At 34.6% G+C, this 26,912-nt stretch overlaps 2 protein-coding genes across 3 annotated transcripts in view; one reads left to right on the forward strand and one right to left on the reverse strand.

Annotated features, from left to right (window-relative positions):
• On the reverse strand, window positions 1-26,099 carry LOC145671831 (uncharacterized). Its single transcript, XM_081741061.1, has 2 exons — window positions 25,809-26,099; window positions 1-6,303 (listed from the first exon to the last, which is right to left on the reverse strand). The coding sequence occupies exons 1-2, from the start codon at window positions 25,915-25,917 to the stop codon at window positions 6,089-6,091; spliced, it is 324 nt and encodes a 107-aa protein (XP_081597187.1). The 5' UTR covers window positions 25,918-26,099; the 3' UTR covers window positions 1-6,088.
• neb (kinesin family member nebbish) overlaps window positions 1-26,912 on the forward strand; it is a 194,969-nt gene that overhangs the window by 92,079 nt on the left and 75,978 nt on the right. The gene's annotated exons all lie outside the window — the stretch shown is intronic.

Below are 26,912 nucleotides of genomic sequence, written 5' to 3' on the forward strand. Positions count from 1 at the left end.
TTTATTTATTTGTTTATTTATTGTGTTTGTACAGTGCGTGATACACAACTTTTAATTTATATCTGCAGGTACGAAAGCAAAACATTTATATACATATATATATAGTAGCAAAAAACAAAATATATATGTACATACATCTCATCTACACCTAAATATACTATATACAAGGAAGCAAGTTGCTATACGAAAGAATTACTATATTTGTTTGTTTCATTTTATTACGTATCAGTACTATTAATATACTTAGACACATTATTAAAAATAAAAAAAATGGGTTTCATCATTCTTTCCATTATATTCTAAGAATTATTACCAGTTCTAATAGTTTAGGCATATTAAACATAAGGAATGTTATATTACGTTATGTAAAGACTAGATATATGCTGCACAATATATGAAACTGAACTGTTAACCCCAAAAGAACATACAGTATTAAGAAAAGACTTAATTTCATAGTTTGTCCAATTTCGTAAATAAGAATATTGTTGACTGAAATTGACAACGCAGTATATGGATGGATAGTTAGACATACAGTGACGATCTACTGACAATTAATACCACTTAAAATAACTTCAAGGTTATGTTGTTTCAAGACACGTATTTCATGCGCATCATAGCTCAAGAAAAGTGTAAACATTATAAAATGTGAACCCAAATTTGTCTGGAAATTTTAGACAGTGTTGTTTCGTCACTAAGTCGAGTGTGCATTATCTGCACCCCCACGAGTTTTTCTGAAACATTCATCTTGTTACTTAAATTACTCAGAATATTGTGTAAAAAAAAGTAAGTCTACCGAGAAGTTGACATTTAACTATGTGACTAAAGCATAGCGCGAAATATTCTTAATGGAGCTATCAACTCAGTTATTGTTGCAAACAACAACGAAATAATGTTTAGTTTTTTATTAGTTTTTAAAAGAGAAACTACTAATGCAATTTAAAAGTTGTGTGTTTATACCTTATAACGACTTAGGTGTTAGACTAGATAAGCGGTCGATGTTTCAATTATATATATATATAAAATGAATTGTCTGAACTAGAATTGATAAATGTAATTTTATGATAACAAAGAGTAATGTTAAAACTGTGAAACCACACGTCACAAGTTAGTGCATATTATCAAATTTAGTTCAGTAAAAGCAAATTTATTCTGTAAACAGGAACAGTGCGTATGGCGAGATTATCGCGAATTTGTAGATATATTGATATTCCATCATTAAGGACAAAAAATATTTAATTCAGATCAGAACCAAAATAAACTTCGTTCAATTTATTATTTTAAATTTAAGGATTTATAATTAATTATTGGATTTTATAGTTGATTCGAATTTCTTCACTAGGACTCTCTGCTTCCAATATAATTTGTGAAAATATCTTCCTGAACACTAAAACAGCATTCTGATTAAATTTGCTAAAGATGTTAAAATTATTCGGAAGTATCAGCGAACTGAGTTGAGACTTTGTTTGTTTTCTCATTTTTGAGCAAGCGTACCTTTTCCTACGAGAAAAACCTGTTGTTATCCATATGGCGTTTGAATCCCAGAATACATTCTATAAGGTTTATTTGGCTTATATAATTTAGGCTTAAGGTTTACAATTATATCCTAATATTTGTGAAGACTCCCTCTATGAAAGTCCAACCCGGGACTATATGCAATACGAAACTTAAACAAATATATTTAATAATGTAATTGGTTGGACTACGTCAGTAGTGTTACTTGAAAAGAAAGAGACATGAAAATAATATTTTATATATAATCGTCTGGCAGTATTTCTGAGCTGCAGAGGAGGAATACGTCTCGGTCCGATCCTTTACACAAGCTGTGTTGTTATTTATACTAGCACCACCACTTTATGAAATTCAGGCATGGATATGTATTGAAAAGCTAATTACATTTATACAGTATATTCGAATATATACCCTGTGCTTTGACAAGTATCATTCCGTAAGTTGCATCGGATCTACAAACAAAATAATATCAATTTCACTTGTAATAGTTACAAGCACTATCAATAGATAGCCCATCAAAATATTTGAAATTTTGAAACTTATTACAAACTTGTAAATAAACAATGAATATGAGATTTTATGCTTTTATGTCTCTCAGCGAAAATACTCCAATAAAAAGAATATAGTTCGGAAAATGTTCTCAATCTCTTCACAAGTCTGTCTGCTAGCACACCCAATAATTCGCAAATAATCTCCGGTTATATAATAAAACTTCCCTCGACCGAAGTGACAAGATCTATTTCTCCAGAATGTGATAACAAAAGCCAACTGCTGACACAACCTCATTCATTACCTTTTTTAGTTTTTTTTTTTTTCGAACGAAGTTCTTAAAATAAGTTTTTGACTACGCCTCTGAATTGCTGAATTATGTTTAAACGAGATTTGTCTTATAAATATCATTTGACTATTTGTATGATTTTGTTGTATGGAATTTCTTATGTTTTTAAAGTCAATTTGAACATACTTTTAGTATAATAAGTCATAAAATGTATTATGAAGGTTAATTTAGACACTCCAATACAAAATATTAATGAAACTTTTGGAGTACTTGTTGAATCATTGAAACTATTCATTAGCCGATATAGGAACAAAAATCAAAGAATAAAATATCTGTGTTGTTTCCATTAATTAAAATTTCGCATGAAAAATAAATATGGTGGAAATACTTAAGTTGGTCAAGCAGTACGTTAAAAAATTCTAAACAACCAAATATTTGTTTTCTTAGGTATTCAGTGTAGCATGCAATAAAATCTATACTCGTCACCATTTACTAATCAGACAATGAGCTTCTTCAATTGTAAATATTGTAGCACATTCCAAGATTGTTTTACTGAAGTCTGAATGCAATATGGCAATGCTGTGACAGTGTTCATTAGCAATTTAACTTCATCAGTTGTAGGTTTAGTATGTAACCAAACCTATACCAAGTAAACATTTAAATTTATACAATTGTTTTAGAGTCTATCAACAACTTACAGAGCTGTGAAAATGATGGATATTTTTTTAAGCAAATGAGTCATCAACCTTGCAAGAATAGGAACTTTAAGTTTCTTAAAGGCGTCTTTTTAACTAGAATATAAAACAAACAATTGTTCGTCCTCCACGCAATGCTAGTTTTATATCAGTGTTAGCACTTCTTACTTGTTATTAGAAAATTATTTCACACAATTCCAGTGGGTTTGATGTGAACGTGCATAAAATTATTGTAACTCAACATTTAAAAGGTACCTGTTGAAAGCTACCGCATATTCACCGACACTGACGCTTCTTGTAATCGATGCAGAACACACAAATCACATTCATAGTTCAGTCTCGTTCAGAAAAATACAACCACCCACAGTTCTTTTAAAACCTCTCTAACCTCTAAATATGATATTTACAAAAAACAAAAGTTATGTTTTTGTTCTGTAAATCATCTTACGTATAAGCTTTCGAAAGAAAGGTGGGTGGCCAAAGTATTACAACAATACTACAAAAGGTCTATGTTCAGAACCTCATCTCAGAAAATTGTAGAAAATTGTTTGATAACACTAGTTAACAAATTTAAACTTTTTGTTTGTTACATGAGAAAAATCACCTGATCTTAAAGGAACTTTTTGCGCTGAATTCGAATATGCACTCGGTTTCTCTCCATCACGTACAATTTTCCCGTAACAGAGGGATTTTCGGGAAATTCCCTCAAAAATTTCCTTTTTCAGATATTTTATTCCCCTAGCTCCTGTCCCCTTACATATAGTAACATAGAAATTATACCTAAGTATACCTTGATTTATATTTAATAAACCCTAAAAGTTTCGTAAAAATCGCTTTGTTCTTTCTAGAGAAATAAATATATTTGTATGTATACTGTGTGCACTGTTTATTGCACCTGATAGTAATGCTTTCAGATCTCCTGAGTTGGGGTAAAAACGATTTGCTTTATTACTACAAACACAGACATAAAAATGAATATTTACAATAGTCAACAACACACTTGTATTGCTCTCTGTAAATTAGAAACGTGTATAAAAATAGAATGTAGTTAAGGGACATTCTAAAAAAAGCAAATACACAATAAGTTATCCCAACGTTAAATCCGCAATTAGACCTATTCCGTACGGGGATGAACTTCCACTTCCCGAGCCCCCTACCAACTGGGAAGAGATATGGCCAAAAGACTCTGATGATGATCATGACCTTGATGAACCATCGACATCAACATGTACATCCAAGGATCCAACGTTCATCCCTGACTGTGTTCGCGAGCCACATTTCATCCGGCAATGTGAACTTAATGACCTAGTCCGTGATTTGCACCTGACAAAACAAGAGGCGGAACTTCTGGGATCAAGGCTCTAGCAGTGGAACTTATTGGATGCAGAAACGAACATATCAGTGTACAGGAAAAGGCATGTTCAATTTTCAAGCTATTTCTCAATGCAAGATAATGTGTGCGTATGTACGGATATAAATGGGTTGATGGCGGAGCTAGGAATTCCTTACGTTCCAGAAGAATGGAGGTTATTTATCGACGCCATAATGGAAATAAAAAACCTTCTATATCACTTGCGCACTCAGTGAAGATTAAGGAATCCTATGACACCATGTCAACTTTGCTAAATCTTATAAATTACAAGGACCATTGTTGGCAAATATGTTGTGATCTCAAGGTAGTTGGTATTTTATTAGGACTGCAGTGCGGTTACACGAAGTACCAATGTTTTTTATGTGTATGGGATAGCAGAGCTGATGACAAACATTATGAAGTGAAGGAATGGGAACCTAGAGTGAATTACGTACCTGGAGAATGCAACGTCAAATACGCTCCTTTGGTAGATCCTAATAAGATATTACTACCGCCACTTCATATCAAGTTAGGACTTATGAAAAACTTTGTCAAAGCCATGGACACATCTGGTGAAGGTTTCAAGTATTTGCGAGATAAGTTCCCTAACCTGAGTGATGCTAAGATTTCAGCGGGAGTGTTTATTGGTCCCCAAATTAGGAAATTAATGCTTGATGATAGCTTTGACAGCAAGTTAAACAGTGCTGAGCTAGCTGCCTGGACAGCATTTAAGTGTGTTGTGCGCAACTTTCTGGGCAATAACAAAGCTGAGAGTTACACAGAAATCGTACAGGACATGATACAGAAATACAAAGAGTTGGGTTGTAGGATGTCTTTAAAAATGCACTTTTTGCACTCCCACCTCAGCTTCTTTCCTGCTAACCTAGGTGCTCTCAGCGACGAACAGGGGGAAAGATTCCACCAAGATATAATGGCAATGGAGAAAAGGTAACAGGGACGATGGGATCCTTCAATGATGGGGACTATTGTTGAGGTCTTGTTACAGAATGCAACATTTCTTACAAAAGGAAGTAGTGTACGTTTTTGTAACCCAATGGAAGTTTCATATATTGTGATAGTTTTGATTGTCTTTTCATGACCTTTTGGTACATTTGTATTATTGTTTATTGTAAATTGTCACACTTGTAAATTATATTGTATTATATTTTATATATGTGTTTGTGGTAATAAAGCAAAACGTTTTACCTCAACTTAAGAGATCTGAAAGCATTACTATAAGGTGCAATAAACAGTACACACAGTATACATACAAACATATTTATTTCTCTAGAAAGAATAAAGCGATTATTACGAAACTTGGAGGGTTTGTTAAATATGAATCAAAGTATACTTAGGTATAATTTCTATGTTAGTATATGCAAGGGGACAAGATCTTGGGGTGTAAAATAAACGAAAAGGGAAATTTTTGAGGGATTTTCCCGAAAATCCCTCTGTTACGGGAAAATCGTACGTGATGGAGAAAAACCGAGTGCATATTCGAATTCAGCGCAAAAAGTTCCTTTAAGAACAGGTATTTCCTTTTATGTAACAAAATCTTTGTTAACTAGTGTAATCATAGTTTGTACCATTGATATGTTTATGACTTATTCCGTCCATTTCCTATTTAAGGAAGATACGATGTTCATACTTTTTTAGTTCACTATTGTACCCAAAACTATTTATCTTGGAACATTATAAAGCACTTGAGTTTGTTGCGGGAAGTTTATATTTGTCCAAAGATCCCTTACATGTGTGTTATTTGTGTAAGTCTTCTTGTTTTCTCTCTCCTGATTTTTCGTCTACCTTCTTTTCACACTCCTCCTCCTCCTCTTCAATGAAGTATTCTGACTGATTATCCTTTTGTGACATACTTCGTATGTACTTTGCCAGCGTCCGTCGTTTTTGTTCTTTACATAGTGGACACGGTGATTTTGGCTTATTCTTGTTAGGGTTTACTGGCTCTTGTTTAGCTACAAGAAAAAGAAAAAAATCACATGTGGTATCTATGGAAACATTAACTTAACCTAATATTTACAAATTTTAGTATACAAAGTATATCTACTACCTGTATAATATTTTATGGAAGATGAGAGACACCCGTAAAGTAAATATAACTTTTATTCAATAGGAAATAGTTACCTGTTATCTGATTAAATAGCTACGTTCAGACCTGGAAATCTATTTTACAGCAATTAAATTGAAGATTTAGTGGAGATCTAGCATGTGTCTTTCAGATCCCGTATTAAATTGGGATTGAAGTTTCGGTGCTTGTTTCATACTTAAAGCGGAACAAACTGCTCCTATAACTGTAAAAATAGCATTTTCAGCAAATACTGCAGACAGCGGTTTCCGAAAGCTCATCGACATGAAACATTTTAAAAGAAATTTATGATGTTAATCAATTTAATAATTTTAATATAAACACGACTTATAAATAGGAAAAAGCGTAACGTTACTTAAGCTGTACATTGGGTTTGAAGCAACTGTGATAACTGATTCAAACTATTTATGTGAGCCAACAATTAATAGTTTCTTAAGTAGTACGACATTTCTAACATTATCTAAGAGGCATCCTTCTCTGTTCAAAGAAACATGAACTTTGGAGCACTTAAATCTTTAAATGCAAACTCTCTTCTACTCTGGTTCCGGTTTTTCAAATCTTACTTACACACACGGTGACAACTGTGACGTTGTCCGTCGTTAGCTTAACAGAAGTTTTTCAACTTACTGAAAAATTACACCATAGTTATGTTTATATCTTCAAGTTCTAACGCGTGTCCTTATATATACAGGATGTTAATGAACTATACCGAAAAACTGCAAGCGGTGATTCCTTACATCAAAATAAGAGAAAAAGTTCATATGGACCCATGGCGAAAAGTTCATAGTTTCAGAGCTAGGGCTGTGCTAAATCGCAAAAAAGATATATTTCAAGAAGCCCTATTTCGAATTCGAGAGACTGTGAATGGTGGTCCTTATCAGCATAAAGGAAGTCACGCATACGCAAAAATGCATATTTCATTAATGTTCAATGGGTGTACAGAGTATTTATTCCCTGCAGGGTGAAATTCCCAGACATGCCTTCAACCGAATTTTGAGATACACTCTAACTTTATGATTGGTTCAAAGTAAGCAAACGACAAGTCTTGATAGCATGAACACGGAATCCTTTGGCGCGATACCGGATGTGTTAAGGATCTCAGCAGCACAGTCTCTCGTACTCGGGAAAACGCATGCTGCGATGTTTTCTTTCACTCTTATAAGTGAAGAAAACGTGAAATATGCCGTGACGAAATACATCGCTTCACACGTTTTTCCGAACACACGCGCACAAAAAAAAAAAAAAATAAAAATAAAAATAAAAATAAAAAAAAAATGGAGCTGCCGGTTCCTAACACTTCCGACTTCCCTCCAAAGCATTGGATGTCCATTGTTGTCAAGGCTTACCTCTTGCCTACTTTGGACCCTTCTTTGAAATCAGAATTTATCTGAAAATTCTATTGAGAGCATATCTGAGAATTACACTGTATAGGGAATACCCTGTACATCTATTGAAAATTGATAAATATGCACTTTTTAATTGTGTATGCGTGACTTCCTTTATGCTGATAAGGACCATCATTCACAGTTTCTGGAAATCGAAATAGGGCCTGTTGAAATTTAGCTTTTTCGGGATTTTGGACAGCCCTAGCTCTGAAACTATGAACTTCTCGCCATGGGTCCATATGAACTTTTTCTCTTGTTTTGAGGTAAGGAATCACCTCTTACAGTTTTTCGGTATAGTTCATTAACACCCTGTATAACTAACTTAACTGTTTTACTTTAGATGCACATTTAATTCATATTTTAAGATTCACATTTATTTCTTACATTATTCTTAAGTTCTTATGATAAAAGTTTTACTTGTGATGGATTAGTGGTTTCTGTCTTTAATTAAATCATATTTAGGCAATTAATTATAGTTTTCTCAGTCATAAATTAAATCACATATTTAACCACTCAGAAGTGTGTACTGAAATTTACCCATTACCACTCCTTTTTCTTCGAAAACTATCGAAGTTAATCCACTTTTGAATGTGACATACAGAGATATAAGGTGTTCATTCGTCGTTTTATCTGATAAGTAGAAGAATTTACGGTCCATATTTTACTAGAGAAAGAAATCCAAGGAAAGATAGATATTTTTGTACCGCATTTCTTTTGCAAAAGATGATCTGAAATTTCTTGAAATCGTTTTGCTAATAACGACGGATCTACGAGGGAGGATCAGATGAATACCTTAAAAATGTAATCAAATGCCATAAAGTTGGACAATTGTTTCGATACGTGACACTAATATGCCTTGAGTTGCACTTAATGACCGACAGGTGGCAGAGTGTTGCTGGAAGAACGACGACCCCGGCAGCATTAGTATCAAGATGGCCGGCCTACTATCCAACACCGCTTTAGAACAGTACTCGGTGATTCGGTTTTTAAGCAATGAAGATGTGAAACTAATTGCTATTCATCGCAGGCTAGCAACAAAGTATGGTGATTCGTGTTTGCCCCTGCATGTGTGGGAAGTTTAAAAATGGCATAACATTTGTGGAGGATGCTCCTCGACCGGGACAGCTTCACCGCATAGTGACCGACGAAAACATTGCATTAGCGGATCAGCTTGTAAAGGAAAACAGGCGTATTACGCTGAAAGAAATCGCCACAATCATGAATATTAGCTTTGGCTCAGCTCAACACATTGTGTATAATGTTTTGCATTTCAATAAAGTGTCTGCAAGATGGGTCCCACGTCAGTTGACAGCTGAATTGAAAAATCGTCACGTCGACGCGTGTGAAGAACTTTTGCCTCGTTTCAGTGCCGAGGACGATGCATTTCTGGACAGGATTGTTACAGACGATAAGACCTGGGTTCACTATCATCAACCAGAAACCAAAAAGCGAGCAAGGAATGGCGGTATAGCTTTTCGCCGAAACCAAAAAAATTCCGCATTCAACCATCAACAAAAAAGGTCATGCTCCCTCTCTTCTGGGATGTAAAGGGTGTAAGTTTGGAACAGTACATGGAAAAAGGAGTGACAGTAACGAGTGCCTCGTATTCAAACCTGCTGACAAATCAACTTCGCCCTGCAATAATGCGTAAACGACGAGGACTTTTGTCCTCAGGTGTCTTCCTACTGACTGAGTGAAAACGCCTGCCACATGGTGCCCGTTTGACCATTAAGACTATCGATGACATCAAATTTGAGTGTCATTCATCCTCCCTATTCACCAAACCTTGCCCCCAGTTACTTTAATGTATTTGGACCACTCAAAGAAGCGATGTGAGATGAGCATTTCAGTAGTGATGAAGAGGTGAAAAATGCGGCGCACGAGTGGCTACAATCTCGACTAAAAGAATTCTTCAAATTTTCGAATTGACGGAATACCGGTACCTGTATTCAACGTCAAGGAAACTACGTTGAAAAGTAAGATGTAAGATTTCTTTTTAAGGGTTTCGTTTGGCCCTCCCTCGTAAAATTGTATTTTTCTGTGTCATGTGCACTTCTGAGATTAATCTTCTTTTCCCTCTTCATCTCCAAGATATGTAAATAACGATGTAGCGATTACGTGTTGAATAATAATAATAATAATAATAATAATAATAAAGTATTGAAGGTAAGACTATCACAGTTCTGGAGTGCGAACTTTTAGATATCGCAGTTTTAGATTGAACGCAACTGACGTTGTTCTGACTTGACTGAGAAAGTACATAATATTTTCTGATATAAATTATAGATTCGGGAAAACATTTTAATTCCATATGCTTAATAATCTTGTTTATAAAAGTATATTGATATGGCACGTGTGTGATTTCAATTGATAAAACTTTTACCTGCTATGGATCAGCCGTTTCAAGCTTCAATTAAATCATACAACATGAATGCTTCTTTTGTGCTTGGCCTCGGGTTCAGTCCCCGATGAGAACACTTGGTTCGATCCATATCTCACTTTAAAACTAGAATCCAGTTCTTGGTTTGTGCTGGAAAGGAACAATCAACAATAACTATTCCTTCACGTAAGTCAATTGATAAACTACGTCATGTCTGTTGTTTTTTTCGGGGGGGGGAGTCTTTTGTTTCAACCAACAGTCGTGATAAATCTTAAATATTTCTGTACAAATCTTGCTAAATGCAGTGAAGGTTTAGCAGATAAAGTCGTTAGCGTTCAAGCAATGAATGGTACGTACAGGAAGCCGTAATGTGCGGGAAGCCGTCTGTTTTATTACCTGAAGTAGTACTTAGTTTCTGTGCAGATGTGGAGTTACAGATGTGTAGACAACTGATTTGAAAGGAATATTTACGTCAAACATCTGCAGAGTTGCTCTGCGCTAAGCAAATATACTTTACGAAGCAAGCCTATTTGAAGAAATACAAAGCAAACTATCTGCAGGTGAATCAGTGTCACAGATTTTAAATAGAGGGAAGACGAGAAATTTACTGAACACAAATATGTATTTCAAATTTGAATTTAAATTATGTGTAATATCTTTAACGAAATGCTTCGATTCGTTCATTTTCTCATGTAATGAAACTTAATTTACAGCATGTCGAAAATTAAATACGGAAGCTACGTCATACTACCAAACACTACACTATAATGTGAGAATGAAACTGTAGCCTTCTGTTGTAGACACTTTCTAATTCAAGACACGCATGGTTGACCTTGCGGCTAAGTAGTGTATGAGTATGCACAGACTCTTCATGTATTTGCCGTGACCAATATTGAACCACCAAGATGACGCATTATATAGCCTATAAGCCTCGCTTATTTTATCGTATATCTAAGTACAAACATGGAAAGTACATTAGTGTTACTTTTTGCTAAGAATGCAAAGGGAGAGACTGCATTCTGTAAATTACGAATTATTTACAGCTAATTTTCGCAGCAAATACTTAAATATATACATGCTTAAAATTCGAATTTCACCTTTTCATTTCCGCCTAACTTCCTAGAATGCGAACGAAAATCCGGCATTTTCACGCAAAAGGAGTGTCCAGTTTGGGGCACTGGATATCTTTGTATTGTAATATGTCTGTACCATAAAGATGCATGTTTTTCTATGATAGACCATTGAACACCGTGTATTTGCTGCTAGGATTGGATCTGTAATGAGGGTATTCCAGAGTACCCACAAAAGCGTAACTTACGATTTCAGCTCCCATTGCCAAATTTTAATGAACTTCCTGATAATGAGGACGCGCTACATTTCATTTGATGAGGTAAAATCATTTTTTATTCGGTTCCTGTCCCCCCGAAAAAACTTAAATTCATCTACCAACTGGCGATTTTCCGCTATCGCTAGTAATATCACCGAGAAATATCAAGTAACCTTGTTTTTGGGTCTTTTTCAAGAAAGCCTGACCGTTGTCTTTTTTTGTTTTAAATGTAGTGACTTCATAGCTGAAGCGTTAAATCATATTGAAGGGCATGACTTTTTTTTAACCATTCCCAGTGTCCGAACCTCAAATACATGCTATTACACTTCTCTATACATCTCTCTTGATTTCATATTGGTGCGATAGAAATGTCCATTATGCGTTACTTTGGAAGGCGAAATAAACATGTAAAGTAAAACTATAATACTCGGTTAATCAAAGTAGTCTCTGGCTGCAGCTACCGTCTTTTGCCATCGATCAGCCAACGATTGGATTTCATGACTAAACAAGCTTGGAGTCTGTGATGTGAAGAACTCCTCAACTGCACGTTGTATCACCCGGTTATCATGAACTTCATCCTTGTCAAGAAGTGATCGAGATACCGGAAGAGATAGTAAGTAGTCAGTAAGAGAGGAAGGGATTCATATTGTAACTCTCAGAAAATCTGCAACGTCCTTTGAACAACATTCGTACAACATATATGAATGAAGATACCATGTACACTATGTGATCAAAAGTATCCGGACACCCCCAAAACATACGTTTTTCATATTAGGTGCATTGTGCTGCCATCTACTGCCAGGTACTCATTATCAGCGACCTCAGTAGTCATTAGACATCGTGAGAAAGCAGAATGGGACGCTCCGCGGAACTCACGGACTTCGAACGTGGTCAGGTGATTGGGTGTCACTTGTGTCAGAAGTATGTACGCGAGATTTCCACACTCCTAAACATCCCTAGGTCCACTGTGACTGATGTGATAGTGAAGTGGAAACGTGAAGGGACAGGTACAACACCAAAGCGTACAGGCCGACCTCGTCTGTTGACTGACAGAGACCGCCGAAAGTTGAAGAGCGTCGTAAAGTGTAATAGGCAGACCTGAATTCCAAACTGCATCAGGATCCACTCCAAGTACTATGACAGTCAGACGTGAGGTGAGAAAACTTGGATTTCATGGTCGAGCGGCTGGTCATAAGCCACACATCACGCAGGTAAATGCCAAACGACGCCTCGCTTGGTGTAAGGAGCGTAAACATTGGACGATTAAACAGTGGAAAAACGTTGTCTGGAGTGACGAATCACGGTACACAATGTGGCGATCCAATGGCAGGGTGGCGAATGCCTGGTGAACGTCATCTGTCAGCGTGTGTAGTGCCAACAGTAATATTCGGAGGTGGTGGTGTTATGGTGTTGTTGTTTTTCTTCGAGGGGGCTTGCACCCCTTATTGTTTTGCGTGGCACTCTCACAGCGCAGGCCTACATTGATGTTTTAAGCACCTTCTTGCTTTCCACTGTTGAAGATCAATTCGGGGATGACGATTGCATCTTTCAATACGATCGAGCACCTGTTCATACTGCACGGCCTGTGGTGGAGTGGTTACACGACCAAAATGTTCCTGCAATGGACTGGCCTGCACACAGTCCTGACTTAAATCCTATAGAACACCTTTAGGATGTTTTAGAACACCGACTTCGTGCCAGGCCTCGCCGACCTACATCGATACCTCTCCTCAGTTCAGCACTCCGTGAAGAATGGGCTGCCATTCCCCAAGAAACCTTCCAGCACCTGATTGAAAGTATGCCTGTGAGAGTGGAAGCTGTCATCAAGGCTAAAAGTAGGCCAACACCATATAGAATTCCAGCAGTACCGATGGAGGGCGCCACGAACTTGTAAGTAATTTTCATCCAGGTGTCCGGATACTTTTGATCACATAGTGTATGTGGCCTATTGCTGGACGCTTGCGAACAAGTTTACGGTGCATTTTATGGAGTTCAACACGTAATGATAACCAGGAATGGGTTTACCTGAAAGGAAAGACATGATGGATCTATTTTTCATCATAATCCGATGCAGGAAGCATTTCTGGTTATTCCGTACACTCAGAGAATTACATACTTTCAGATTGCGATCTTTGTTGGCTGTGTCGAACCATGTGCCACCCACACCTTAGCGAGTGCGGATAGTTGTAATGCCTAACTCGGCTGTAATTGCACGAACAATTTCAAGGATCCGCTTCCATGTGTTTTTTAAGAGCTCACCAGAACATCCCGATGATTTTAATAGTGATTGCGTGAATCGTTTTCCAATGCTGTGTCATTGGCTCGAAATTTGACAAACCAATCGTTTATTCACTACTCCATGGCCCAAATGGACTGTTCTTCGCAGCTAGATGTGTAATATGTCTCAGTTTGAACTCATGAAGGCATACCACTAGCAATTGTGTGTTCTCGATGGTCCACCTTTACACAACTTTATTTAACTATACATTGTATTTTGACTATGTACCCCAGCCTGTTTTCTGAACATGTCCGGAGTTTATGACGTTGTTCGCATGATCTCGGTCCACCAATTGGTTGCGTTATAGAGGGTGGTTTATTTCATCCGACGTAAAATAAAAATTTCAATCGATCAACTATATATATATATATATATATATATATATATATATATATATATATATATATATATATATATGTATCATATAATGACTGGCAATTTTTATTAGCAAGTGAGATGTAACATTACTATTTCTACGTACATGTTAGATGTAAAGAGGAACAAGATAAATAAGACACAGGGACAGTTATTGAAAAAACAAACTATCACATCGCATCTATCATTATATATATATATATATATATATATATATATATATATATATATATATATATATATAATATGGGTTGTCCGAAAAATCTCTCAACCTTGACTTTGTAGTGTAATAACTTTCTGGTCACAAGTGTGAAAGTAATGAAACGACCACCCATCGTTAGTCCTGTCTGTGTAGATATTTTTGAGATATAAACCATGGTGAGGAGGTTCAATATTAGTCTGCTATATAAAAAGAAATATGTCAAGGATTTTTGTGTGTGGGAGAAACTAAAAGAATCATTGATAGGAGACAGGTATGGAGCTTCCTTGCACAAATTTGAATTATCATGAGTAAATTAGGTGGGAATGTGTCATTCAGAAAGAAGGAAAAAAATTTCACCTATTTCACACGTGCCACGGTTGTAATAATGAGGATCCTTAAAAATGCTTTCACGATAATATGGTAACATTCTTAGAACCTGACGGTTACAACGAAAGTACGTAAGCACCAACCATCCTTCATAATCTGGGTGTTCCGTAAAGACGCAAAACACAAGAGCTCAATAATTACTAGTATTAGTTATGGATAACATCGTGTTCAGGATTTTCTTAGGATTTTTCCATTTCCTCTTACATTCTAATTTCACAAATCTTCCCATAATCAAATTCATTGTCATTAGTGATCCATCCTCTTTAGCGTAATTAACACAAACATGATACATTTTTCTATTATTCATTATAAAGTTTTTTTTGATAATATATATATATATATATATATATATATATATATATATATATATATATATATATATATATATATATATAGTAAAAGCATTTTTCGGAGTTTATTTAAGTATTCCCACTTCACATGCACTTGTTTTTAACTGTCACAGCGAAGATAATTCAGTTATTTTGTCTCACTTGCTAATAAACAAGCATTATTAAGAGGCGCCTAGGAAACGTAAAAAAATAAAAGAAACGGTACATCTATGTAACTAATTTTTATTCCATTTGATGACACAAAAACCAATCTTTTAATCAGTTGTTAATAAGCACTTTTCTCTACGAAGTTGTCAAGTATTTCCATGGCAGTTGTGTTATTCGGAAAGCAAAGCTAACTAGGTGACAAAAACAGATTGCTTTTTAAAATAATTTGTAACATTCAGTTGATTAAAATAAATTGTGAATATTGTGTTCAGAGTTTAGATTTGAAGATCATTATAAAGATTTAAAAAAAATGAAAATCTGTTATACTAAATTCAGAGTGTTAGGCGCTCCATACATTATACTAACTCTATAGCCTTCGGAACCCGGAAGTTCACAAAAGTTCTCCATTGACTTCTGTTGTTAGCCAACTGGATCCAGTTTCTAATTTGTATTCCTATTTCTGCGATATCTATGCATTATATATGATATGAAGCTATTTATGTATCAAATTATTCAGGTGTTTCTTGTTGAAGGGAATATTACTCTATTATCGTTTATTGCAAGTTTAGTGAGGATTGTTTTTCACTTGGTAAATTAAGTGACAAACTTGCCTGTGGTAAGTTGTCCTTTCATGTATAAGAATTGGTGACATGTTTGTTCCGTGTAGTGTGATGGTAAATTACCCAGAACAGAGAATTAGTTACTGAAATTAATATATTTGTAAGGCACTAGTGAAAGGTTAACTTTCGTTTACGTGCTAAACCACAAGAGAATGATAGATTTCTTTCTTTTGGGGGTTGCTATTTAAATCTAATATTATGAAATCAATAGAAGTTTCTACATTTCACAAATATTCGTACGTTACATCAAGTAGATGTAAGCAAAAAAGATGAGGATCCAGGCAATTGGATGAAAAGAGAAGTGGATCTTTTTCTATTCGTTGCGAGTACGATGACTTGAGACACTCGCCTCTCGTGCGAAGAATGTGTGGTTTGACCACACGCTATGTGAGTTGATGATGGACATCGTGCTCATGGGTTTTCTAGAATTCTCTTGTTTCTCCCAATAACTTCATTCCACAAATTCTTCTATCATTATTTATTTGCAGTTAGGTCTATTATCCTCCAGCCAGTGAGGTATATCCTTGGAATGTTAAAGGTTTCATTTCATATTTTCCCTTTATTGTCTTTGGTTAATGAAGGCAACCTAAAATTCAATTATATGAATTTCAAACCAGTTTCCCTTCCTAAAGCGAGACTGCTATATTGACAAAGATAAATTGAAATTCATTATATAAAAGGTCATTTTGAAGCTTGGAACCTTTATAAACACGCACTATATTAATTATTGTAGATGAGAGAAACAATGACCATTTAGGTAATGCTACATAGCACCAGTACCGCAGTACATTAGAATCAATTATTATATATTAAGGCACTTGAACGTGAAGTAAAACGGAACTATTGTATATATTTGTACGCTGCTAACTGGTGAACACAGGAAGCCTACCTACTTCGTTTGTTGCCCGAGCAGCGTTCATTCAACTTCATTGTGGGTCACGAGACCTCGTTTTTCACTTGCAGCGTGAAAGAATCTCATGCATAAACTGAAGACAAAAATAAGAATCAAACTTTGTAATTTTGAATCAATACGTTCTAACCAATCAAAATATTTGTGTACTTGTGCTGAGATATCTGATTTTATCTATTTTATACTCAATTTTATCTCTAATTTTCTACAGAATACTGAGTATACATTTTTACTAAATGATAATACGCTAACAATATCGTGTTGCAAGCGGGAGGTTCCTTTTTATTTTAGGGTTGACCATTCTAACTGCTATTTCCTTTTGCTTTCGCCGTTCCACTAGGCAAGTACAAGAAGGCCTGATTTAATTCTTTCTTGATATAAATGTTTATCTAAATGTTTAAAGTAAGACGGTTGGCTTTGAAATAGTTACGGCTATCTACACATTCCTTACAAGATGAATACCTAGCAGTTTCGTGTGATAGTAATACATAACATTTGCTTACTATGCAAAAATGAAAGGATAACGAGTTTGTGTATGACAGTAAGAAGTGTTACGCTGTCAGTTTTTCGAAGCATTATGTAAATATTATATCGTTACGTACACTCTCGTTATTCATAACTAGTGCAGTATTTCGAAGTCCATAAATTTCATACCATTAAAAAATTAGGTTACATCTTTAAAACTATGTAAGATTATATCTTCATGGTTTCTGACTTATTTCTTCATTCTTTAAATGTTTTCAGAAACAAACAATTATTAATACTCGTACGTAGATGAGGGAATGTGTTTATTTGCTTATAGCCAGTTGCCTTTCGGTCACGCAAAGTTCGGTGATCAAACGAAGATGAGCGTGTACTTAAAATTTGATAGTGTTGGAGCAAAGAGAAAGTAACTTCACTTTCCAATTGTAGTAGTCCTGCAAGCGACATTCACACAGATTGGAATTTGGAAAGTAATATATGGTGTTCTAAAAATAATGCTGAACTTGCGTTAAGTGTGCAAAAATATTTTATTCGCTCCCTTTCGTGTAAAGCAAATTAAAAATAATATCTGTATGTTTACGAACTTTGGCGTCCTTTCTCGTGTTTTGTAGCGTGATTCTTAATAGCCTTGAAGAAAACGTCGACATTGAAGTATATCCATCGGTCAAGATCGCATTTCTTCAATGTGTTTCCCTTCTCTTTTACTGTTGCTTTTATTTACAGCCCATGGCAAAGTCTTACTAAGAGTACTGCTCGCCATGGTTAGTAGTTCACGTTAACAATATGTTTCAAACGTTAAAATCATATTATTAACTTAGTGAATTGCTATATAGCATTTTAACGCTACTGCACAATCCCATATTATTATTATACACTTTAAATGCAACTTGTCATACCCTCAACATTTCACATTATTCGAACGATATTATTATTATTATTATTATTATTATTATTATTATTATTATTATTATTATTATTATTATTATTATTATTATTATTATTACTTTCTTCTCCCGTTTTGCTTAATAAAAATTATGAAAATTTCTAGAGGAAAGAACATTTTTTTATTTAAAAAATGGAAAATAATTTCCTCCTAAATGGTATTTGTAGCGGAAGTAATTATGTTCATTACGTATATCATCATGATCATTATAACTATCGAGAACGAAAAGCGTTCATTCACGTCAGTCCCACGAATATATCTATTTTAACGCAAAAATTATCCTTTTATATCCTTCTCTCCATTTTTACCTTCTATCATATCCGTAATAAAATCATATATAATGTAACCAACTCACCTCATCGTCGTGTTTGAGGACGCGTACTATTAAAGGTGAATCGTTTAAAGCATCTGATTTGATATTTTGATAATATGGATCGGGAATGTTTTTCTTTCTTTAGATTGTGAAGCAAAACAATTCAATTATGCTCGCTCGTGAATAAATTATTAGCTCGATGGTTTCAGGGTTTGATTCTAAGTGAAAATACATACGATTTAGATACCAATGTAATTTGCAAGTCTACCGAGAGTCCAAATAACCAATATGTCGAACTGAATTTAAATATTTATTCTCTGCTACTAGAGTTATCTTATATGTTCTCAGTATGTATCCAACGAATACAATTTGTGAGTATCTGATACCAACTTAATCAACCTGGTAACACATCAGATTAAGCCATTTCACTGTTAAAATTTTGGTTTCAAATATCAAGTAATACATCTTTGTGTTGAGATCTTATTGCCGTACCTTATTATTGACAAAAAATGGTAAATACGAGTGAGTAAATTATGTAAATCGGTGTTGAGATTAAATGGAAGGTAAACGAAGTGCATCGAAAAAGAAACAACATACAAAGTTTGTCTCAAAATTACAATGCATGAGATCACATCTGGGAGCTTGTGCCTAGAAATAAACGCTTTCTACCCGTTTGGTTGCGTTTTTATGTATACAATTACGTATGATAAATAAAAGTGATTCACTCAACAACGCCCATGCCGTATTATTGTAGATCGAACCGTTAAATTTGGACAGAAATATCCTTTTATCACGAAAGCAAAGGGTAAGAAAAAAAATCTTGGAATATCCTAGAGTTTTTTTTTTTGCTAAGAATAGAGTATCTCACAAATTCCTAAGTTCGGGAGAGTTGACATATAAGCTCCACGTTAAAAATAAGGACACATTTAAATCACTCTTAAAGGAAGAAAGGGGGTCAGTTTCTACAGTATTAAGATTTCTGATCCTTTTTCAGGAAATGTTGAATGTGAACATTCGCTTAAGCTAGATGTGTGATTTTCGATATATAAGCTCTCAATTAAAAATAAACTTTGATAAAGACAACAAAGAGTATCGCGAAAAACTAAAAAAGCTAATGAATAGTTGAGGAAAAATCTTTTTTTTTTTTTTTTTTTTTTTTTTATACGAGTACCCGAAGACGAGGCTTGGCATAATGTATGTTCATTTTGGGTCATTGTAGGCCAGAAAATGGTGGATTTTATTTGTCTTTTTTTTTTTTTGCCTTTTTCGGTGGTTTTTTGTTTATTGGTCTTTTTTTAAAGCTTTTCATAGGTCTCAACGTCTTTTTTTGCACTTCATCTTTCGACTATAAATTTACTAGCCAGTAACTCAAATCACCACCACCTGTTAAACATCTTTCCTTTAGTAAGGAAAATTCAAAAGATAAGACATTCTTCAACAATTGGACTGATAAGACCAGATCTGCAACAATTACAAGTCAGATAAGGAGGCGTAACAATGTTCCAGCAACAAGGGTGGGAAGTTTTCTTACCGTCAAATGGGGTGAATAGAAACATGGGGGTGAATAGAAACAAAACTCCCAGATTAGTTTTGGATTTATCTGGACGATAAATTAATCAAGAAAACTGAAATTTCTTAACATAGTCTTATACGGCTAAAGTGTCCAGGGCAGAGACAAAATGTTTTACTGAGTTGGGAACACTGAGGTAGACGGCAGTAGCATTAATGTGTTACTGAAATCTTACACGGTATTTTAGCGCTCCTTAAACTTTCTTGGTAAGTATGACATTTTCATATTTGTTGCATTTGAGCATATGCCTATTTTGTAGTTTGTTGTTTCATTTACTGACATTCATAGTAAAAGTTTTCCTTTTGTAAATTATTTTTAATCAAAATTTAACTTTACTGGGTTATTGTTATGATTTTTAATTAGTGGGGTGAATAGAAACACTTCTTGGGAAATTCTTGAAATTCCTCAAGGAGTGGAAAATTCTTGAGGAGCAGAAAAAAGGACCTGATAGGAATGTATCAACCATCTCTAAGAACAAATTTCCAAGTCTTCTGAAAAAAAAAAGTGTGAAACTGAAGGAGGAAAATATCAGGGCTGGATTTGAAAAGTGTGGAATTTTTCCCCTTTGTCGAGACCAAATACTGAGGATGTTGCCAAAAAAAAGACAATGAACGAGAAGAAACAGAACAGCAAAAGTCATCTCAGACTGTAAACCGTTCCCTTATGGATCTTCTCAGGAGCATGAGAGAAGACGAAAAAATTAAATAAGGGAAGAAGAGAGTACGAATAGATGTTTCTGGTAAGAGTTTGGTTTGTTTTCTGAAAATGATACATTTTCATCAAATCACAACGAAACTCAACCTACCTTTGTATTGTCGGAAGAGGAGAAAGACAACACTCCAGAAGACAACATTCCAGACGATCACGAACTAGATGATGGTTTTCTAAAGCTGGTGATTTTGCTGTGGTAAAATGAGAAGCTAAAACTCGATGAGACTATTCAGCACCCAAGTGCAAAAATGGGAACATGATGCATATGTGGGAGTGTTTATAAGAGAGCACATAAACAATGAAATTTTCAGAACGAAACTGTTGGGCTTTATTAGGAGTTCGTCAGCACGCTTTAAGTATATGATAACTTTCGGGCCCCTTCGTGGCTAAGCGGTTAGCGTACGCGCCTTTGGCGTGGGAGACCTGGGTTCGATTCCCGGCGGGAGCTCATGTAGTTCTGATTCTACGTTAATCAGTAGGTCCACGTCTCATATAGCCTCGCTGCTGAACGGGACGTAAACCTCAAAATCAACTCAACTCATGATAAGTTTCCCTGATGATTTCAGTGGTTTAAATCTTATTCAAATATCATCAAAACTATATGGTCGTTTATACCTATATTGTGCATTGTATTGTTTTATAAGTTTGTAACTTATGTAATACTGGTCTTATTGAACTAATATCTTGCAGGTATCAAATAAATCGTTCGTTTCAACAAATACGCTGTTTCTTTTTTACCTTTCCAATAGTATAAAAGAAACAACAATGAAAATAAAGTAATTGTTTCTATTCACCCCATGGGTAGGGGAGAATAGAAACATTAAGAAAAATCAAGGTGAAGAAAAGTGGAGTTGATAAGTTAATATGACGTTTACTGAAATTCATTAGCATATTAAGACCTTTCTTTTGGAATAATCTGATACGCGAAATCTTTAACATTACCAGACTTATATTCTCATATGGCCAAAAATGTGTTTCTATTCCCCCATTTGACGGTACTTTAGTTCGTACTTCAGTTTATGGAAGAAGTACAGACCATTAACCTACTAGAAGCTTGTATTTCTTGAGCATTATATTCATTAAGTATGTAATTCTAATTAAATTGGGTCTTATTTTTACGTCCTTTTCCCCAGTTTTTAGGTCCTTTTTTAAGTTATTTTTAGGTCTTTTTATAAGTTGTTTTAGGCAGTTTTTAGGTCTTCAACTTCCGAGTCCTACTAATGAACTTTTGGCAGAGAAGGTACACATTATGTTATCATAGGCAACCAACAATGCTTTGCTACTGTGCAGGTTGCGTAGAAGTTAGGGGATATCATGGATTTTCAACTACAATCGTACATCAAAAACGTTACCATTTACTTCATTAACGAAAGCACTATCTCGCTCTAGCTATCTACTTCAAAACACTATTAAAATGTTTCTTTTCTTCAAGAGTTATCGTATAGAGTAACGGAGTACTAACGGACAATCTTGAAAGTCTTACTGGTGATCCTAATAAAGAAATACGTGTTTTAACGCTTTCGATTTTTTCTATCCTAAAGAGGAAAAAATATTTTCATAATGTCCAATGTGAATATATGCTAAAGTTGGAGATGTTTTCTCTACAATATTAAATTTTCCGATTTCATATTCATTAAACTTTATTCTTCCCACGGACACTTCTGCCAATATATTATAACTAGACATCGGATTTTTTTGCACTTAAAATTCGTGAAGTATGTATGCAACTATATTGTTAAGTATGTTAAAATATGCACTAACAATGCAATAAAGGAGCATTTTCAAACATACAGCAAAGTTGTGACAAAGTTTCGTATGTGAAATATAACATCGAAAGTGTACTTTACCTTTCAGGGACTCGCTTCAGATTTTTTTTTATGACAGAAGTTATATACTCGTATTAAAAAAAAAAACACACACACAAATTATGAGGTTAAAATAACAGTGATATGAGAACAAGATCCCTAGTTTTTCTTCACATTTGTATTTTAGAGTGCATGTACTTTACACAAAATAATACGAGCCTCACTTTTATACACGTTTCCATTGTGCAGAAAATAAAGATTTCGTTTTTAAAGTATTTACTCGTTACTGTATTTAGCCTTACAGTGTGTCAAAGATGCTTCTTTCCAATTTTTGGTGTTAGTTTGTGGCATTTGTACCAAAAACGACCTGTTAATATCAATAGATGTTAGTGGACTATATTTATAGAGGAGCAAGTTTAGTATCTATATTTATTTTTGAAATTTAACCCTTGAATGTATTTTCCCATGGCTTCAATTGTTTTGTAATCAGAGTTTCTGACAATAACATCCGTCAATTTCTTCTCCACAGAGCGCCTGAATTTACCAGAAACTGACTGGAGCTCATGCAGAGCTTAGTCGACTACAGTTACGCATTCACTGAGCAGCATTCATCGCGTTTCTTGTTTCTGAATTGATGTCGACACAATATGACAATGTCTTTATCAGATTTTTCTTAACGTCTTGGCAATTGTAAGCGTCTTTGCCCTGTTGATCCGTTGCTAGCGTCGTTGATCTTCGATAAAGTAGGCATTCTTCCAGTTTCTTATGCAGAAAGCCGTTCTGTTGCATAGACATGTAAATGCATTACAAATACAAACTTAAATTGGATTTATTTCGTTTTTAACTGTAAGCATATATCTGAAATAAAAACTTATAGAATATGCTGAATATGCACCAATAGATGCTCTAACTTATGAAATATACATTTATATGCACTATAAATCTTCAAATTCGACTTGTATTATTGTTGTTAGGAAGTTTACCAAGTTTTACAGAGATGCATATAAGAAACAAAATATGCATTTGCATAAAAATCTGATGCCTAATTAATGTTACTTATAACACAACTTATTTTCGTTTTTCCTGATTTTTTTTTTTAAAAAAAAAGAGGTAATACAAAGCAATTGAAAATCTGTCTTAACAAATTTATCAGACGCTTTATTATTATTGCTCGCGGTTAAGCCCGAGCTTTCGAACCGCTGTGAGTTAAAATCATGCTTAATTAAAAGATTTATTTGGTAATATTTAACAGTTTATTCATTTTAGTTTGCCAACTAACCACCCCAAACTCCATTATTAATTTACAACTTTGTATTGTTTCATTTTAATTATTTTAGTTTTTAAGCTGCAATTAAATCGTCGCAATAATTTTAAATTAACACCCAATGCGCAGATAGAGATAATAGTGTATTATTAGGATTAGCGTCACACACAAACGGAAATGTTTGCCGTTTCCTATTACAATTATTATTTAATACAATACAGGACTGGGAAGTCGTATATACTAGAAAAGTTGAAATCCAATTTAGAAAAGCAAGGTTCCACATATGAATTTTACCGCATCTTAGCTCATTAAGGGCAGTTGTCTGAAAACCTAGTTTTTCAGAAGCAAGAAATGAAATCAAGGTGTGGACTTCGTAGTGGACACCCGCCTTTTTACAATTGGAACAAATCTTTTACTAGCTGGCCCAGCGCCCTGAGAGCCAGTCTCTGTCATTTTTGTCGTTAATATCAAATGATAGTTCTTTCTTTTCTTTTTTCCTGAAAAGTATTTTCCTTAATACGTAAAATTAATTAAATAAATTAATAATTGTTTTCAAGTCAATTCATATATTGCAAAAATTTTTAAGACAACCATTATGACGTCACAAACTGCACCTATAGATTCCAGAGCTATAAGAAAATATTTGAACCACGGTATCTGTTAATTTATTTTAATATTTTGTATACAGTGGATAGCTATCTTTCTTAATTTAAGGCATTGTTAATCTGTTTGTGCTATCCTTTAATATTATTTAGAGTACTGGGGAGTGCAGTGAAGAATCTTCAAGACATTCTATGTCTGAATTATGATACGATTGGAACATTTAGCTGGATACGTATGTACTGTGGGTATCACATTGTCAAATTGATATGGATATCACCAGAGGTAAAAGTGGATCTGAAAAGGTAGGGGGACGCATGACGTCACGCCGTCCCCGGTGACTATCTTTGCCCATTGTATTTTTTGGGAAGTGGTGGAAAGCCACGGATATTTTCTGGAAGCAAGGGACGGCGCCCCCCCCCCCACGTTCCCCCTCACTTTCACCCTCTGGATATCACGAAAAATAATCGCACTTTGTTAAATTAGAATATTTTTTAATAGAAGGCAAGATGATTATAGGTAAAAAGCACTCACCTCTCGATTCCTGATCATATAAAATTATGAACATCACGTCTGAATTTTTCCGTCTCTTCCTACTCTCCTTAATCCACCAACTAATTCGCCTATAACATCCATTTGCTTTTATCTTGTCTTTCAATCCAGGACATAACGCATTTAGCCCAGGATTTTTGAACTAATCGCATTTCATGTTCGGATAATTATAATTCGATGTATAAAAATTTGTCAGTTCATGATCCCGAACGTGGATACGTATTATTTCATTTTATATTTGAAAATTATTTAATATTTTAGATTTTAGACATCACACCTAATACGGTTATCGTTGACATACACTGACTGTTCTGCCGTTTCGTTTTGAATAATAGTGCTCTTTGACAAGAAAAATATGTTAAACATTTTAAAAATTGTTGTGTAGTTCATTCGCATGTTTGCGCAGAAATACTTAACTGCAGTTGTAGGACATGACATGAGAGACTGTCGTCCTGCATCAGTTTCCTTAATGATAGTGATTAATGAAGTGTTGTAACTCCTCATGTTGAAGATAAAAAAAAAAAAAAAAAATAAATAAAACTTTCAGAGAACGCTATAAATAACAAGAATATAACTGAAATAAATAGGTAATATTGATGGAACAAAAACATGCTTTTCAAGCAGGTAACTAAAAAGTTAGGGTTTAAGTGAGCGTCTGTGCCGTGGAAAAGGGAAATCGAAGCAACCACTAATGTAGGACGCAGTTCTACACCTTTTGTTTACCAACTAAATGTTTGTTTAGAAAATGGCAACGACCGCCCTGCCCACTTACCTGGTGTTTTGGAGGTCCACGTTTGTTCACAACGTTTATAAAAAGTGTCTTGTACAGATGAGCGGATAACCTGGTATGCAACAGAATCAGGAAGATACATAATATCCATCTTCAAGAATATTGTGTATTTTCTCTCAGAAATTAACTACGGATCATCACAATAAATAAGAGAACAAAAGGTAAACACTATCTTTGCGCTCAAAACATGTTATGCACACTGTTGTTGTTGTCGGTTGCCTACGTGCGATCGAGCGATTTTGTAACTAACTCTCGCACGCGTCTGTAGAGATCGTGTGTTTTCGTCTTATTTGGCCTCCCTTTCGGCACTGATCGGTTGATGTCTGTTGCCAAGTTTAGCTTACGTATGCGGAAGATTTTAATTGTTTATTTTTTTGAAAGGAAAAAAAGTTAAACTTAATACCTTGATTGTCTCAGTAAAGCATTTTTTCAAAAGTAAAAAAATCATAATTTTCTATCTTATTCTAGAAAGAGTTGGATCGGTACGGAAGGAATTATATTCTATCGATATATATATTAAATGTGAAATTACGCACCGCCAGGATCTTGGTTTGTAGATGTATTCATACAAAATGATTATTCTTTAGTGAGTAAATTTATAAAATATTGTTACTTATTCTATGGAAAATAAGAAATGAGTAGACAAATAGTAAACCTAATGTATTTCTGTCTTTAAGAATCTTCGCTACATTCACTCATTCACCTTTTTTAAATTTAGTGTGAATACCAACTAACATGAAAAATTAAAAAAATGAGCTAGATACAAACTGCAAAATGTTATACATATATATAATGCCAGAAATCTGGGTATGCAATTCAAGACGTTATTACTTTCGTCACTCATTTTTCCAGTATACAGAAAGTCTTCAAAACAGCTATTGCGTCATTTAGTAGCATTTTTCAGATATTATCTAGCTCGCTGTCTTTTTTCTATGTTCTTTATTGTCTTTAAGTTATTTATTAAAATTCAAACAAGTTCGGTGAATGTAAGCAACGAAGTTATATACAGAGAAGTTCAATAACAAGTTACATTCATTTGAATTCTTAATATGATATACCGGTAATGCATATTAAGGAAATTGATTT

This window comes from Thermobia domestica, chromosome 2, assembly GCF_964235325.1.
Source record: "Thermobia domestica chromosome 2, izTheDome1.hap1.1, whole genome shotgun sequence".
Classification (NCBI taxonomy): Eukaryota; Metazoa; Arthropoda; class Insecta; order Zygentoma; family Lepismatidae; genus Thermobia; species Thermobia domestica.